Consider the following 16,901-nt stretch of genomic DNA (forward strand, 5'->3'; position numbering starts at 1 on the left):
CCTACTTTTTGAACCAAAAAAAAAGAACTTTAAGAGAAATTGGAACGCCCCCTAATTTTTTTGGGGAAAAAACTTGGTGGAAACTCCACCTTTAACATTAACGCCATTCTGGCTTCAACTATAATAAAAGTACCAGTCTTGATGAAAAATTTATGGGTTACTAATTTCAGTTTTTCCTTTCTTTTTGCTTGGGTTGTGTTTGGTTATCATACTTTTTGGCTTTTTGTATTTTGGTTATTGGTTTTTTGGCTTTTTGTATTTTGGTCAAAATGTGTTTTGAATATGATAGAGTATTTGGGAGATATGCATGTGCATAATACATTCTGTACGTCTTTTTGTTAACCACAATGAAAATACTGAAAAAATGAGAAGTCAAAAAGCTCATCTCCTCTTACTTCTTACTTCTCCTCTCTAAATTAAAAAACCAAAAACACATCCTCCCATAAGTCAACAATGGTATCCCACTTAAAATTTTCTAGACTTAGTGATGTTAATTTCTGGTTATCTTGATGATCCATAATATTATGGTAGGTACCTGACCCCCATAAGTCAACAATGGTATCCCACTTAAAATTTTCTAGACTTAGTGATGTTAATTTCTGGTTATCTTGATGATCCATAATATTATGGTAGGTACCTGACCCTTTTGTTTTTAATTTATTTTATTGATGAGGGTATCTGGTGGTTTGCCCAAACTATGTTTCTAGTCATGAAGGAAGTTGCAAGTTTTTGTCCGTTCAACCGGGGATTCTATAGGGCGGCCGATCTTGCAGTCCATTTCGGCAATTGACAGTTTAGATTTTAATCCGAACAATAGACGGCTGGATTGGCCGCTCTACCACTCCCTACCACTCTTGCAACTACACGAAAACAGAGCATATAATCTTGTTGTTAGGAGTGGAGGTTGGTTATAGGAGCCGGGGGGGGATGGAAAACACGCGCTCGACCAAGCCGAGCACAGTTCGCGCCGACCGAACAGCCCCGATCAGGAAAACACGCGCTCGACCAAGCCGAGCACAGTTCGCGCCGACCGAACAGCCCCGATCGGGATTCAATTCTGCTCTTATCATCCATATCAGGGTACTCCTATTTGAGTATTCTCGGAAGAAATCTCATTGGGAAGCCAATTTCATAGGCATACAAAAAACGGTTCTCTGTCTGTTCCAATTCTCCATATAACAAGCCAGAGAGAGAGAGCTTGAATATCGAAGATGGACTGTCACGTGGGTTCGTAGGTCAAAGTGGATTAAATCATTAAATGTGTTAATCACCCCAAATAAACTCTATCTGCGTATATATAGGTCTATATATATAGACAACAGATGTACACGTAAGGCACATAACGAGAGAGCAACCACCATGGCATCCTCTAAAGCCAAGGTGACCCTGAAACTCCTAATCGATACCAAGTCCAAAAGAGTCCTCTTCGCGGAAGCAGGGAAAGACTTTGTCGATTTCCTGTTCAACCTTCTCTGTTTGCCCGTTGGAACCGTGGTCAAGCTCCTCACAACGCAAACTGTGGTCGGGACCTTGGGCAACCTTTACGAAAGCATCGAAAATCTCAACTAAACCTATTTCCAGCCCGACACAACCAAAATATCCCTCTAGAATCCCAAGCCACCAACGGGTTCTTCCGATGTCAATCCTTTGTTTTTGCTCAACGACATCTCCAACAGCAAAGCCAAATAGTTTTTCGTGTGCCCTAATATTTTTAACACTGGGACTTATCATTCTCACATGTATGTTAGCGATGTTTGCGATGCTACTTGCCCCCGTCCCAACAACCGCATGTCTAAGGAGATGACTTATGTTACTCTGGAGGGGATGAAGGAAGTGAAATTAGAAGCAGGGGAGGGAGGATTTGTGAAAGGAGTGGTGACTTATATGGTGATGGATGATTTGGTGGTGACCCCAATGTCTACCATTTCAGGGATTACCATTCTGAACAAATTTCATGTGAAGGATGTGGGGGCACTTGAGGACAGGGTTGTTCATTTTGCTATTGTGGATTCGATCATGATTTAACGAACGGTACTTTATCGACATGTCAAATGATTTGGTTTCATATAATAGAGTTGAAGATTGAATCAGCAGAGAGTTTAAATTCCCGTAACAAATCTCACTCATTTAAGTTCGATCAGATCAGTCTTTTTAGAGTCCAATGCCAGTCGTAACCAATTGTTTTGTTCTTTCTATGGTTTCATTAGGAGAATAAATTATATCCACTGTCGGCGTAAAACTTCACTTTTTTACCACCGTCTGTTATGGGTCCCACTGAGTATTTATTGTTGTGATCTGAACCATTCATATTTTAAGACTCGCAATAGAGATTGCCATATAAAAAATCAATTTGATCGGAAGTCGATAAATATATCAACATTTGTATTTTGGTTTATAAAATAGATGATCTAATTTATGTCAATAGTAATAAAGATAAACTATCCATTTTATAAAGTAAAATTCAATTTTGAATACTTCTATCGATATCTGATCAAGTTTATATTTAAGAATTTAATCTCATTACGATTATTAGTTGTCATGTTTTCTTTATGGGGTAATTTTTATTTTTTTTTATCAGACGAAAATGCTTCTTTGTGGGGTAATTGGGAAGTCATTTTTATAAGGCATACAAGTCCATATGTGGCTGTCTAAATCTCCCGGGACAGGCAAAAGATGAGATTCGGAAGACAAATGACAAACTAGTTTGAGGAGAATGGGAGATTTGGATTTCGTACTTATAAGGTTAATCACATTTCCCTCGATCTGTGTTTTTCGGTTCAAACTTATGTGAATTACCTCGGCTTGGTCCATAGTCCGCTACGGTATTGTGATTTTGTGAACACTCAAAAGATTTAAATTTCTATTCTCTCTGTTTTCATTATTTTGTCTCTTGTCATATTCAACCGAATAAAAAATTAATTATAATTTTTAATTAGTAATACTATTTATATGCAATATGAATTTTATTTGAGACTATGTAGATCTTAGTAAGCTCTTTTAAATGATATTTTTAAAATTACCAAAAAAATTATAAATTATAAAATATAATAAATTAAAAAATTATATGAACTTCCAAAAATGACCGAAGATCGGAGGGAGTAATAATTACTACTACTAATTAGCAGCAGATGATACAAAAAAGTAATGACAAAGAAAGAAAGAGAAGAAGTGACTAGTAATGACAAAGAGTCACAAAAAAGTGGTGTTTTGAGAAGCACGAGCGCATTAGTTGAATGTAAGAGTCATCATTTAGCCAGAAGGCCCGAGGTCCGCTCTAAGCCCGTCCGGCCAATCTGGCTTTTACCCAGCCCGAGCTCGTGAAACGGACGGGCCGGGCGGGCCTATAGTTTGTAATGTGCGGGCTTAGGCCTTTAAATTTTTACTCGGCCCGCCCGTAGGCCCGCCCTGTGAGCCCGCCCGTGGTACCCGTCCAAAAGCCAGCCCACGGGCCCACCCATTAGCCCCAAATCCCACAAAATCCTTTCTTTTTTCCCTTGCTCAAGGAAATTTAAGCCCGCCCGGTGGCCCACCCTATTTTTGACCCGCTAGCCCGTCAATTGGGCTAGCCCGTGGGCCGGGCTTAGGCTTCAATTTATAGTAGGTAGCTCAGCCCGCCCAGCCCGCAAAAAAGAAAAAGCTCGAGTGGCCCAGCTCGTGGGCGGGCGGGCTTGGGTAGTGCCTTAGAGGGTTGGGCCGGTCCGGCCCGATGATGACCCTTAGTTGAATGGTTCGTATTCATCTGTGTCGGGATGTTTGTATACAAATTTGTCACGCTTGTTCGTTTTGAGTATCCAAAATTTATACACACAATCTTTAATAAATTTTCTCTTTCTATCTCTCTCCATTTGTTACTTTCAAAAATCTCCTTTAAAACATAAAACGAACATAGTCGAAATTTATCATTTCAATAACGTTCAACATTCCTATCATCTCTCAATAATAAAAGGGGAAGTGACATCCACCACAACCATTAATGAATTCATACAAGTATCTTTGATTTGCGGCTGATCAAGCTGAGAAATTTTTGGGTGCCGAGCAGATACTATATGGACGTATTTGTTGGCTATTTCATGCTTTGTTCTCTTTGCAAGTTAAAAAGAATTTTTCAAAAAATTCGTCCTAGATTCTTCTTACTTTCAACATTTTTCTCTCCACTTACTACCCCTACTATTTTTCAAAAAAAATTTCAAATTCCAATCCAAACAAAGCATCAATCGTTTTAATGTGTTTTGGACCAATGGTCTGAATTTATTTCCTCTCTTTTTCCTTACCCGACAATTTTCTCTCCTCTTTTTTCTCTCTTTAAAATTCGAACTGTTTAAAACACGTTTAAACAATCGAGATCGTTGACAGAATACTTTGTGTCTGATATCCGTAGTCACCCAAAAACTTCTCGATCCGGTTGCATGGTTTGCCGTGGTTCAGTACACCGAAGATCAATGCAAAAGATAAGCATTTATAGCGCATCCATTCCTCTCTCTTGTCAATCAGATTTTTAAAGGACGTGTGTTTGATACGAAAGGACACCCATCTTTATCTTCAAATTCGAAAAAACGAAAATTCTAAAATCAATCTAATATGTTAACCTTATTTGATAGATCTCGATTAGTTCTATAAAATAATGTTTTCGAAATCGCATAAAATATTATAAATTATAAGTTATAGTCAATTGAAAAATGGAACGAACTCCTAAAAAGAACAATTAAATTGGGACGGAATGAGTATTATTGAGATAGGAATGGGTGGACATCATTTATTTATTTTATATCCGGATGTCAGAATCAGCTTGCGTTCACCTTGATTAATTTCGGGGCCTTAAATACAATGACCGGGCATAATTCCTAAATCTCAGTGGCTCCAAAATTAGAAATGTGTGGCCTCCATAGAAATGAAATAAGTGACCTCATATATGAACACTTGTTGATTTTCTCACAACACTAAGCCAAACCCTTTGAAATGATAAATTCGTGCCAGATTTGTATACAAACATCCGGACACAAATGAATACGGATGACTAGTTTCTCTTCCTTATTTTTTCATTGGCAATGTCTACTTGAAATCTTGTGATTTGGATATTGTGAGGATACATGCCCTATGGTACAAAAGCGTACAATGTTACCTCTGTGGTTTATGAAGTGTGCACATAATACTGAATTCCATCTATATAATCATCTGTAGCTAATTGCTCCGGTTTCAGATTTTATTAGCTTCGAAATGCCCAAAGTAAGCTGCTGCTAATTAGAGAAGTTTGAAACTTTTGAGTGTTCACGGTACTGTAGCGGACTATGGACCAAGCCCGGTGATTCACATTAATTCGAACCAAAAACATACAGAATATATTTTGCACATATTTTTCAAACACTGATCGTGTTACAACTTGGGTATATTTTATTAGCTTTGTGCCCCGATTGCAACTTGGGTATGTGGAGGGAGGCGGTTTATGTTGCTCGGGAGGAATTGTGAAAGGAGTGGTCACTTATATGGTGATGGATGATTTGGTGGTGACTCCTATGTCTGCTGTTTCTAGTATTACTACTACTTCGCTTAACAAATTTAATGTTAAGGAAGTTGGTGCACTTGAGGAAAGGGTTGTTGACATGGGAATGCCTGAGGTATTCAATTAATCTCACACTGTTCTTTTAACCACGTTAATTTTAGGCTTAGTGATGTTAATTTCTGACCCTTTCTTATTTGGGTTTTTAGGGCTTGAAGCTGTTGAAAGCAAGTTCGCAGTCGAAGACGATTTTAGCAAGCGTCTTTCTCGGTAACACAGGGGCTGAGGATTGATGCAAACTCGTTCCTGCTGCCGCTGAGGAAACAATGCGCGCGCGTTAGACTTTGATTCGTTCAAGGGTCTTGAGGTGGTTTAGAATTTGGTTGTTTTTTCGATGTACCATCTTTTTTTGTTTATTGATGATGAGGGTATCTGGTGGTTTGCCCAAACTATGTTCATGAAGGAGGCTGCAAGTTTTAATATATGCTTGACCAATGCTGCAAGATATGCTTAACCTTGTCTATAGTAGGAAGATATTCATGTCTAAAGTTACGATTATGTTTGTCTAGAGACTTGAAGCCATGCCAAATGCTTCTCCTTATACCTACAAAAGGAGAAGCCAATTATAAGTAATAAACTCATGTGTTCGCATTTCTTTCTAACATCCTTATTCTTTCCTACTTCGTTTCCCTAGCTTGTATTTGTATAATCCCACATTCATCTCCAAAACCCTATGAAAAAGCACTAGTACTGACTCAACTCACCCATGGCATCCTCCTCCTCCTCCAAAGAAGTGATAACCCTGAAACTACTAGTCGACACGAAGAACAACAGGGTCCTCTTCGCCGAGGCCGGAAAAGACTTCGTCGACTTCCTCTTCACCCTCCTCTCTCTCCCCGTCGGCACCGTCGTCCGCCTCCTCACCGCCAAAAGTATGGTCGGCTGCCTAGGAAACCTCTATGACAGCGTCGACAACCTGAGCGATGCCTACATGCAGCCCAACCAGAGCAAGGAGGTACTGTTGAAACCCAAGGTGGCGGTCCGTTCCACGGAGGCTTCCCTTCTTCTCACCGACGACGATGCCCCCGCGCCGGCGGTTAACAAGATGTACAAGTGTGGATACTGTGCTAGGTATAACTTGGGAATTGATTTTCAAACTCTATTTCTTGATATCCAAACACATTTTTTTGTTTTTTAGTGTTAAAGTGTGTGTATTTTTTTTTTGTTAAAAGACAAAAAAGGAAGTGTGAATATAAAAAAAAAAAAGTGTGAAAAAAAAACCCCAACTAATGTGATTTTGTTTTTTCAGAGTTCATTACGCAATTATGTATCCGGGTTTCTCCTATGCTACTCAAGTTGTGATGTGTGTGCAATTTTAATATTAAGGATTCATTAACTGTTTTGAAAAGAAAGCTTGCTTAGAGTGCCTATTTTTAGGGCTAGGAATGAACTGAGTCATTCGTGAACTCTTTGAAACCCGACTCAGTAAAGCAAAGATCTATTCTAGTTTGGTGTGTCTATTAAACATATCGGGTCTTGAGGATATACCTCAAAAAATTAATTTCTTGTGAATTTTATAATCTCATCGTGAATGATTAGCCTTTGACCGGATTAGAAAGGAATTAGTCGAGGACCTCGAGATGCGTGTAAGTGACCCCTGACACTCCTGATTGCCATATCTCACACAAACACACAAAACAAAAAATGTGAAGGTGATCGCGTGCCCACTACCTCCATTCAACCCATGTTTGTGTAGCAATGAAATTCCATGAGCTTATTTTTGTGGTGCTCGTCTTGATTTTGTGACAATCTTGAACATCATTATAAAGGGTAGTCTTATGGTACACACCCCTTATTGGGAGGTGTACCATACGCACCATGATTTTAAACCCTTGAATTTAAAAGTAAATAATCCGGACCACTCATTTATTAAATCAATTAATAAAATGAAAAAATGGCTTAGCAGGTAATAGGTTATTCTCTCTTCCTTGACTCTCGCTCCCTCTTCCTCATTCTTAAAATACTGCAAATTATATAATATAACCATAATTGTTATGACAACACAAAAAATTGGCATTTTCTTACCACAATGTGTCGTACCAAAAGAACATTTAGAATTGTGCATTCAATATACTTGATATAAAACCAATTTCTCTGTTGCAACTGAATGTACGGTTGACTTGCAACCGCAACACAATAATGACGATCAAAACCATTGATTTCGTTATATTTGTTGATTAAATAATCCACGTAATTTTTTGGCTTGATAGGGTTTAGAAAGCCCTTTCATCGGCACCCAAATTCAATAGTAAAAGGATTTTTTTTGTCTGATTAAAGGTCTAATGATAAGAGATCAACTTCATTCTTGAATCCGGATACATTAAATTTTTTCGATTACGCAGTTGTTGATATCTAATTTTGGTGACAATGCTGAATATCGTATGACTTGATATTCTAACAGTTACGATCGATCATTTTAAAAATATACTCGCTAACGACGTTTAGTTATGGTATGGTATTTTGCCGATTACAACTATCGTTAACTGAATATTCTGATTGAATTTTTTTATACGACACATTGTGAGTATGAAAACGTTAATTTATGGTGTTGTCATAACAAATTTAGTTATATTACTGAATTTATGGTTTGGTATTTTGTTGATTATAACTATCGTTAACTGAACATTCCGATTGAATTTTTTTCATACGACACGTTGTGGGTATAAAAACGTCAATTTATGATATTGTCATAACAAATTTGGTTATATTACTGAATTTGTGGTATGGTATTTTGCTAATTCTAACTATCGTTAATTGAACATTTCAATTGAATTTTTTTATAAGACACGTTGTGAGTATGAAAACGTCAATTTATGGTATTGTCATAATAAATTTGGTTATATTACTGAATTTGTGGTTTGGTATTTTGTTAATTATAACTATCGTTAACTGAACATTCCAATTGAATTTTTTTTATATGACACGTTATGGGTATGAAAACGTCAATTTATAGTGTTGTCATAACAAATTTGGTTATATTACTGAATTTGTGGTATTTTGGTCTTGTTACGGAATATTTTAATCAATTTCCTTTGCTATGACAGTTGTTGGCGTGAAAATGTCAAATTATGGTATCGTCATAACAATTATGGTTTGTTATATAATTTGTAGTATTTAAATATGTTTTTTTTATATGACACGTTGTGGTAAGAAAATGACAATTTTAAATATTGTCATAACAAATTTGGTTATTTTACTGAATTTGTGGTATTTTACACATGTATTTTGTTTGGGTATAACAATTGTTGATTTTGGTACGATATATTTTGATTTTTTTACGAAATATTATATGTGTCAAAGAATTTTTAGTACGACTCATTGTGGTAAGATAATGCAAATTTATGGTATTGTCATAACATTTGTGGTTAGCATCATTTAATTTGTGATATTGTACACATATATTTGATTGGGGTACAAGTATTATGGTTTCTGGTACGAATAATTATGGTTACAAAATAACAATATTTTTTAACTATGGGTAACTTGTTAATGACTTGTTCAACATGTAAATTTTAAAGTAGAAGTCGTAACTAGCATCAAAAATATGCATTAGAAAATCAAAAATCGTCATAATGAAAATCACAAATTGTCATAATTTAGACATACGGTATACCATGTGTACCACAGCTTTGTCCCATTATAAATACCACTTTTTTGTTGATTAAATCATATAATCATATGTATCGAATCGCTTCTAATCTTTGAGTTAATTTTGATCTCATAGATATTTTCTATTTTGCGGCGAATGGCATGGAATTCGAACCCTACATTTCCTATATGTTGAGGACTTTGTTTGAGATTCAATTCATCTTAACATTAGAATTTTACATTACTTACTAACAAAATCGTTCTCTTGTTTCAATTTTTTTTAAACCTAATTTACAGGTCCGTCACCAATCACCCAATAGCTACTTGTCCATATTGCTCGCGTACTATATCGACCGAGGTAACATTCGTGTCATCAAAGATTGCCAATACTGGTTTATCCGGTGAGGGAGGCTACGTTAAAGGTCTCATAACATACATGGTGATGGATGATTTGGTGGTGATGCCCTTGTCTACCATCTCTGGGATTGCATTGCTTAGCAAGTTCAATGTTACAAATGTTCAATCTTTGGAGGAGAAGGTGGTGACTTTTGGGATGGATGAGGTATTGATGTTTCCCCCTCTCTTGTTGCTTTGTTTTCCTTTTTTTATTCCTATATCTAGTTAATCTCGTTCCAGGACTTTCGGATTCAAATATTGCGATTCTTGTTAGAACATGGATCGCACATCATTGTAGTTCAAAATAAGGGAAAAGTTGTTATTGCCAGATATGCATTTGGGTAATTGTATACAGAGAATTTGCACATAATTCTTATGAGTGACGTAGTAGTAAAGAGACATTGAACATAAATGCCCTTCTTTTCTAGGGTTTGAAGCTGTTAAAGGCAACTTTGCATTCAAAAATGGTGTTAACAAGTGTCTTCCTTGGAGGCATGAAGACAACCGATGCTTCAAGTTCCATTCCCCGTGATCCTGTCACGGTCGGTGAAACAGGGCCTACCACGGATGCCTCGGCGTTGGTGAGCACAAGCAAAGCCATGTCTGAACCTCCTCCAAATGAAGCCGTTGCTTCTTCCGAGCCTAAGTCCAAAGAGTTTCATGAAAGGGTTGAGGAATGTTTCAACATTACCTTCTGCGGCCAAGATAATATCATAAAAGAGCAGAAGAATATCATAAAAGAGCAGAAGAGGATTCGGAGGAGGGTTGATTACTTTGTCGCGAAGTTGGAGGAGCAATTTGGTGCAACTTACTTTTCGGAGGGAGAAGAAGAGGACACTAATTATGTGCCTCATGATATCAATATTATAACCTAATGAAGTCTTTCGTTAATCTTTAGCATGTTAACAAAGTCAAATTTGGTATGGAGGATTTGAGCTCGTTGGGAACTCCAATTGGACGTGTTTGTTGGCGCGACGTGTGGATGTGTGCGTGTGTATATATATATAATAATCTGCTAGTGCTTAACAGGCATTTGGATAATGCTATGTATATGAACATACAGAAAAACTTATTCACGGCACTCAATCTCAGCCGTCCAAAACACTGATGATTCAGATTAGATAAAGTTTCTCTTTTCCCGATCCTTTCATCATAACTTAGGGGGCGTACGTTTCCAGTAGGGAATAAGTTTTGAGAAAGAATTTGTTGCTTACAAGTTGTTAGCTGTTTCCACTACCTAATAAGTTGTTAAGAAATGTTAAATTATTTCCACTCACCAATAAATTGTAGATAGGTATGTGAGTGAAAAATTGTTGATAAAAAAGTTGTTAGTTACTGTACGTGAACAACATGATAAAATGCCAAAACTTATTGATTACTATGAACAAGATGGAAAAATGGCCTTCTTCTTCTTTTTTTTGGAAAAAACTTGGTGGAAACTCCACCTTTAACATTGGAAGCTGATAATGCTAAAACCACTTTTGTTCTTGTCAAAGCCTTTTTTGTTCCTGCAAAACTCTTTTTGTTCCTGTCAAAACTCATTCATTGCATTACTTAATTACCCTCCACTACACCACTTTCTTTACGAAAATGCCCCTTGAAATCCATAGGATTATTTTATGTTCCTTTTTATTTTCTTGCACCCATCAAAAGCTTCACAGCTTATTTAATGGAGAGATGGATGAGTTGAGGTAAATTAATTATTCTTTTTTCATAACTTTGATTACTCTATCTTATGTTCTCTTTTTTATTTTCAGGTACTAATACTTTACTTCCAAGTCTGTTCAACATATGCGTAACGGAGTTTTTGCGTGGAGACTAAAGTAATACAATTGAAATTATTATTATTTTTGTTTTGATTCTCTATTTCATCATTTTTTTTTAAAATTTTCAAGTTGTGGTGAGGAAGGTGTGAGAAGACTAGAATATGCATAATGAAGTTTTTGTGCAAAGACTAGAGTATTATCATTTTTTATGTTTAATTCTTCTAAAATTAGCTCATGTTTGTTAGATGGGTTGCTCGTGAATTGATGAAAATATGGAATAGGAAAACATTGATGTTTAATTTTTGTTTGCTTGTCTTCTAAAAGTAGCTCTTGGGTTGCTCGTGAATTGATGGAATTTGCATTTTTGCTTGAAACATGGAACTAGAAAACAAGCCTTGCACTTATGCGATTTCAAGGGGTATTTTTGTAAAGTAAGTGGTGTAGTAGAGGGCAATCAAGTCATGCAATGAAAGAGTTTTGGCAGAAACAAAAAGAATTTTGACAGCAACGAAAAAGGTTTTGGCATTATCAATTCCCTTAACATTAACACGATTCTGACTTCTACTATAATAAAAGTACCAGTCTTGATGGAAAATTTATGGGTTACTAATTTCAGTTTTTCCTTTTTTTCTGCTTGGGTTGTGTTTGGTTACGTACTTTTTGGCTTTTGGCATTTTGGTTATTGGCTTTTTAGCTTTTTGTGTTTTGGCCAGAATGTGTTTTGAATATGGTAGGGTATTTGGGAGATATGTGCATAATACATTATGTACGTCTTTTTGTTAACCACAACGAAAATACTGAAAAAATGAGAAGTCAAAAAGCTCCTCTCCTCCTACTTCTTACTTCTTCAAAAACCAAAAACACATCCTCCCATTAGTCAACATTGGTATCCCACTTAAAATTTTCTAGACTTATTAGTGATGTTAATTTCTGGTTATCTTGATGATCCATAATATTATGGTAGGTACCTGACCCTTTTGTTTTTATTTTATTTTATTGATGAGGGTATCTGGTGGTTTGCCCAAACTATGTTTCTAGTCATGAAGCAGGTTGCAAGTTTTTGTCTTTTCAAACGGAAATCCTATAGGGCGGTCGATCTTGCCGTCTATTTCGGCAATTGACAGCTCAGATTTTAATTCGAACAATAGATGGGTCGTATCAAAATGGACGGCTGAATCAACCGCTCTACAGCGCGGGCTGCAAAAAAACAGAGCACATGAACTTCCCTTGTTGTTAGGAGTGGAGGTTGGTTATAGGATGGGGGGGGTGGCGGCGGGCGTGTGGCCGTTGTTCCGGGAATCAAGTTCAAGTTGCTTAGGGTGGGAATGGAAAACACGCGCTCGACCAAGCCGAGCACGGTTCGTGCCACAGCCCCGATCGGGATTCAATTCTGCTCTTTTCATCCATATCAGTGTACTCCTATTTGAGTATTCTCGGAAGAAATCTCATTGGGAAGCCAATTTCATAGGCATGCAAAAAATGGTTTTCTGTCTGTTCCAATTCTCCATATAACAAGCCAGAGAGAGCGCGCGCACGCTTGAATATCGAAGATGGACCGCCATGTGGGTTGGTAAGTCAAAGTGGGTTAAATCATTAAGGGCCCGATTGGATGGTGTATCCATCGGGTGTATTTCGCAATCTGGGTACGTGTATTGGTTCCTTACTCCACCGTTTGGCAAGATTAAGAGCTCCTGTATTCATTTCTCCCCTTCTTCGTTAACACATGCCAAAGGGTACTAATTTATGGCTACCTCCGGAGGTAGCCATAACTAATCCGGGGCAATACAGGTGAAATCTTGCCATTTCTACCCTCCCTAATCCCCCCTTCATCTCCTTTTCATACATGCACAGAACGGAAAAAATGGGAAATAGAGAGAGATGAAAAAAATTATGGCCGGAGATATCATTTACAGTAGAGAGAGAGAGAGAGAGAAGTACCGTTGCCGTTTGAAATTTGCCCGTCATCGGTGTGGATCTACTCGTTCGAAATTTGCCGGTCGTCCATGGATGCCGGTCGTCCATGGAGAAAGTGGGTGGGTTTTGTAGTCAGAGAGAGAGAGGGGGGGGCGGGGGTGGGTGGGTACTGGGTAGGTTTGGTCCTATTTTAATTTGTATTTTTTTTGTACAAAACTAAAATCTGACCTTTTTTATTTGTCCTTTTTTACTCCTATTTTGTTGTGTACAAAACTAAATATTCAATAAATAAAATAGATAATAAAACAATTTAAAAACACAAAATGTATTTATTTTTTAAATTATTAAAATAATTAAATTATTAGCAAACTAAATTATTATTGCTTAATTGTGATAAAGTGCTTAATTTTATTGGATTATGTAATAATATATTTAATCTAATGAATTATCTATTGTAATACTGTGCAAGGGCAAAAGAGTCATTTAACACTTTTTCACATCATACACCCTTCTTTATACACCAAATTTATCCTTCATCCAAACCAAGTATTATTTATCCCCATTCTCTAATACATCATCCAAACTGTCTACTTTTTAATACACCCTCTATAAATATCACATCAATGTGAACCCTCCCTGTCTACTTTTTAATACACCCTCTATAAATATCACATCAATGTGAACCCTCCCTGCTTAACTAATATCTCTTACTATCTTATCACCCCTTCATAAATAATACACCCAAAACACATACGGTATGTGTTAATCACCTCAAATAAACTCTATCTGCGTATAGGTCTATATATATAGCCAACAGATGTACGTGCAAGGCACATAACGAGAGAGCAACCACCATGGCATTCCTCTAAAGCCAAGGTGAGCCTGAAACTCCTAATCGATACCAAGTCCAAAAGAGTCCCTTTTGCAGAAGAAGGGAAAGACTTAGTCGATTTCCTGTTCCACCTTCTCCGTTTGCCAGTTGGAACCGTGGTCAAGCTCCTCACAACACAGACTATGGTTGGGACCTTGGGCAACCTTTATGAAGGCATCGAAAATCTTAACGAAACCTACTTCCAGCCCAAACGCAACCAAGCTGGATCTCTTGAATCCCAAGCCACCAACTGGTAATTCTTTTGACGTCAATCCTTTGTTTTTGCTCAACAACGTCTCCAGCAGCGTAGCCAAAAAATTTTACGTGTGCCCTGATATTTTTAACACTAGGACTTATCAGTCTCACATGTATGTTAGCGATGTTTGGGATGCTACTTGCCCCTGTTGCAACAACCTCATGTCTAAGGAGATGGCTTATGTTTCTCGATCTGGAGGGGATGAAGGAAGTGAAATTAGAAGCAGGGGAGGGAGGATTTGTGAAAGGAGTGGTGACTTATATGGTGATGGATGATTTGGTGGTGACCCCAATGTCTACTATTTCAGGGATTACCATTCTGAACAAATTTTATGTGAAGGATGTGGGGGCACTTGGGGACAGGGTTGTTCATTTTGCTATTGTGGATTCGATCATGATTTAACGAACGGTACTTTATCGACATGTCAAATGATTTGGTTTCATAATAGAGTTGAAGATTGAATCAGCAGAGTTTAAATTCCCGTAACAAATCTCACTCATTTAAGTTCGATCAGATCAGTCTTTTTAGAGTCCAATGCCAGTCGTAACCAATTGTTTTGTTCTTTCTATGGTTTCATTAGGAGAATAAATTATATCCACTGTCGGTGTAAAACTTCACTTTTTTATCACCGTCTGTTATGGGCCTCACTGAGTATTTATTGTTGTAATCTGAACCATTCATATTTTAAGACTCGCAATATAGTATTGTCATACAAAAAATCAGTTTGATCGGAAGTCGATAAATATATCAACATTTGAATTTTGGTTTATAAAATAGATGATCTAATTTATGTCAATAGTAATATAGATAAACTATCCATTTTATAAAGTAAAATTTAATTTTTGATACTTCTATCGATGTCTGATCAAGTTTATATTTAACAATTTAATCTCGTTATGATTATTAGTTGTCATGTTTTCTTTATGGGGTAATTTTTTTTTTTTTTTGATCAGACGAAAATGCTTCTTTATGGGGTAATTGGGAAGTCATTTTTATAATGCATATACAAGTCCATATGTGGCTGTCTAAATCTCCCGTGACAGGCAAAAGATGAGATTCGGAAGACAAATGACAAACTAGTTTGAGGAGCATGGGAGATTTGGATTTCGTACTTATAAAGTTAATCACATTTCCCTCGATCTGTGTTTTTCGGTTCAAACTTATGTGAATTACCTCGGCTTGGTCCATAGTCCGCTACGGTATTGTGATTCTGTGAACACTCAAAAGATTTAAATTTCTATTCTCTCTGTTTTCATTATTTTGTCTCTTGTCATATTTAACCGAATGAAAAATTAATTATAATTTTTAATTAGTAATACTATTTATATGCAATATGAATTTTATTTGAGACTCTGTAAATCTTAGTAAGCTCTTTTAAATGATATTTTTAAAATTACTAAAAAAATTATAAATTATAAGATATAATAAATTAAAAAATTATACAAACTTCCAAAAATGACCGAAGATCGGAGGGAGTAATAATTACTACTACTAATTAGCAGCAGATGATACTTTATTTTGAGCATTTCGAAGCTACTGAAACTGGAAGAGGGCAAAAAATAAAGAGAAGAAGTGACCAGTAATGACAAAGAGTCACAAAAAAGTGGTGTTTTGAGAAGCACGAGCGCATTAGTTGAATGTAAGAGTCATCATTTAGCCCGAAGGCCCGAGGCCCGCCCTAAGCCCGTCTGGCTTTTACCCAGCCCGAGTTCGTGAAATGGACGGGCCGGGCGGGCCTATAGTTTGTAATGTGCGGGCTCGAGCCTTTAAATTTTTACTCGGCCCGCCCGTAGGCCCGCCCTATGAGCCCGCCCGTGGTACCCGTCTAAAAGCCTGCCCACGGGCCCGCCCATTAGTCCCAAATCCCACAAAATCCTTTCTTTTTTCCCTTGCTCAAGGAAATTTAAGCCCGCCCGGTAGCCCACCCTGTTTTTGGCCCACTAGCCCGTTAATTGGGCTAGCTCGTGGGCCGGGCTTAGGCTTCAATTTATAGTAGGTAACTCAGCCCACCCAGCCCGCAAAAAAGAAAAAGCCCGAGCGGCCCAGCCCGTGGGCGGGCGGGCTTGGGTAGTGCCTTAGCGGGCAGGGCCGATCCGGCCCGATGATGACCCTTAGTTGAATGGTTCGTATTCATCTGTGTCAGGATGTTTGTATACAAATTTGCCACGCTTGTTCGTTTTGAGTGTCCAAAATTTATACACACAGTCTTTAATAAATTTCTCTTTCTATCTCTCTCCATTCGTTACTTTCAAAAATCTCCTTTAAAACATAAAACGAACATAGTCGAAATTTATCATTTCAATAACGTTCTACATTCCTATCATCTCTCAATAATAAAAGGGGAAGTGACATCCACCACAACCATTAATGAATTCATACAAGTATCTTTGATTTGCAGCTGACCAAGCTGAGAAATTTTTGGATGCCGAGCAGATACTATATGGCTGTATTTGTTGGCTATTTCATGCTTCGTTCTCTTTGCAACTTAAAAAGAATTTTTCAAAAAATTCGTCCTAGATTCGTTCTAGATTCTTCCTACTTTCAACATTTCTCTCT

The 16,901-nt window shown here is 37.3% G+C and overlaps 1 protein-coding gene across 1 annotated transcript; it reads left to right on the forward strand.

Moving 5' to 3' along the window:
- Positions 1-6,127: 6,127 nt before the first annotated feature.
- Positions 6,128-10,459, forward strand: LOC131300541 (uncharacterized). The gene is made up of 3 exons (XM_058326441.1): positions 6,128-6,625; positions 9,440-9,704; positions 9,967-10,459. Exons 1-3 carry the CDS (start codon positions 6,261-6,263, stop codon positions 10,411-10,413), a joined length of 1,077 nt encoding a protein of 358 aa, XP_058182424.1. The 5' UTR covers positions 6,128-6,260; the 3' UTR covers positions 10,414-10,459.
- Positions 10,460-16,901: the final 6,442 nt, after the last annotated feature.

The sequence above is a fragment of the Rhododendron vialii genome, chromosome 9a (genome assembly GCF_030253575.1).
Source record: "Rhododendron vialii isolate Sample 1 chromosome 9a, ASM3025357v1".
Taxonomy (NCBI): domain Eukaryota; kingdom Viridiplantae; phylum Streptophyta; class Magnoliopsida; order Ericales; family Ericaceae; genus Rhododendron; species Rhododendron vialii.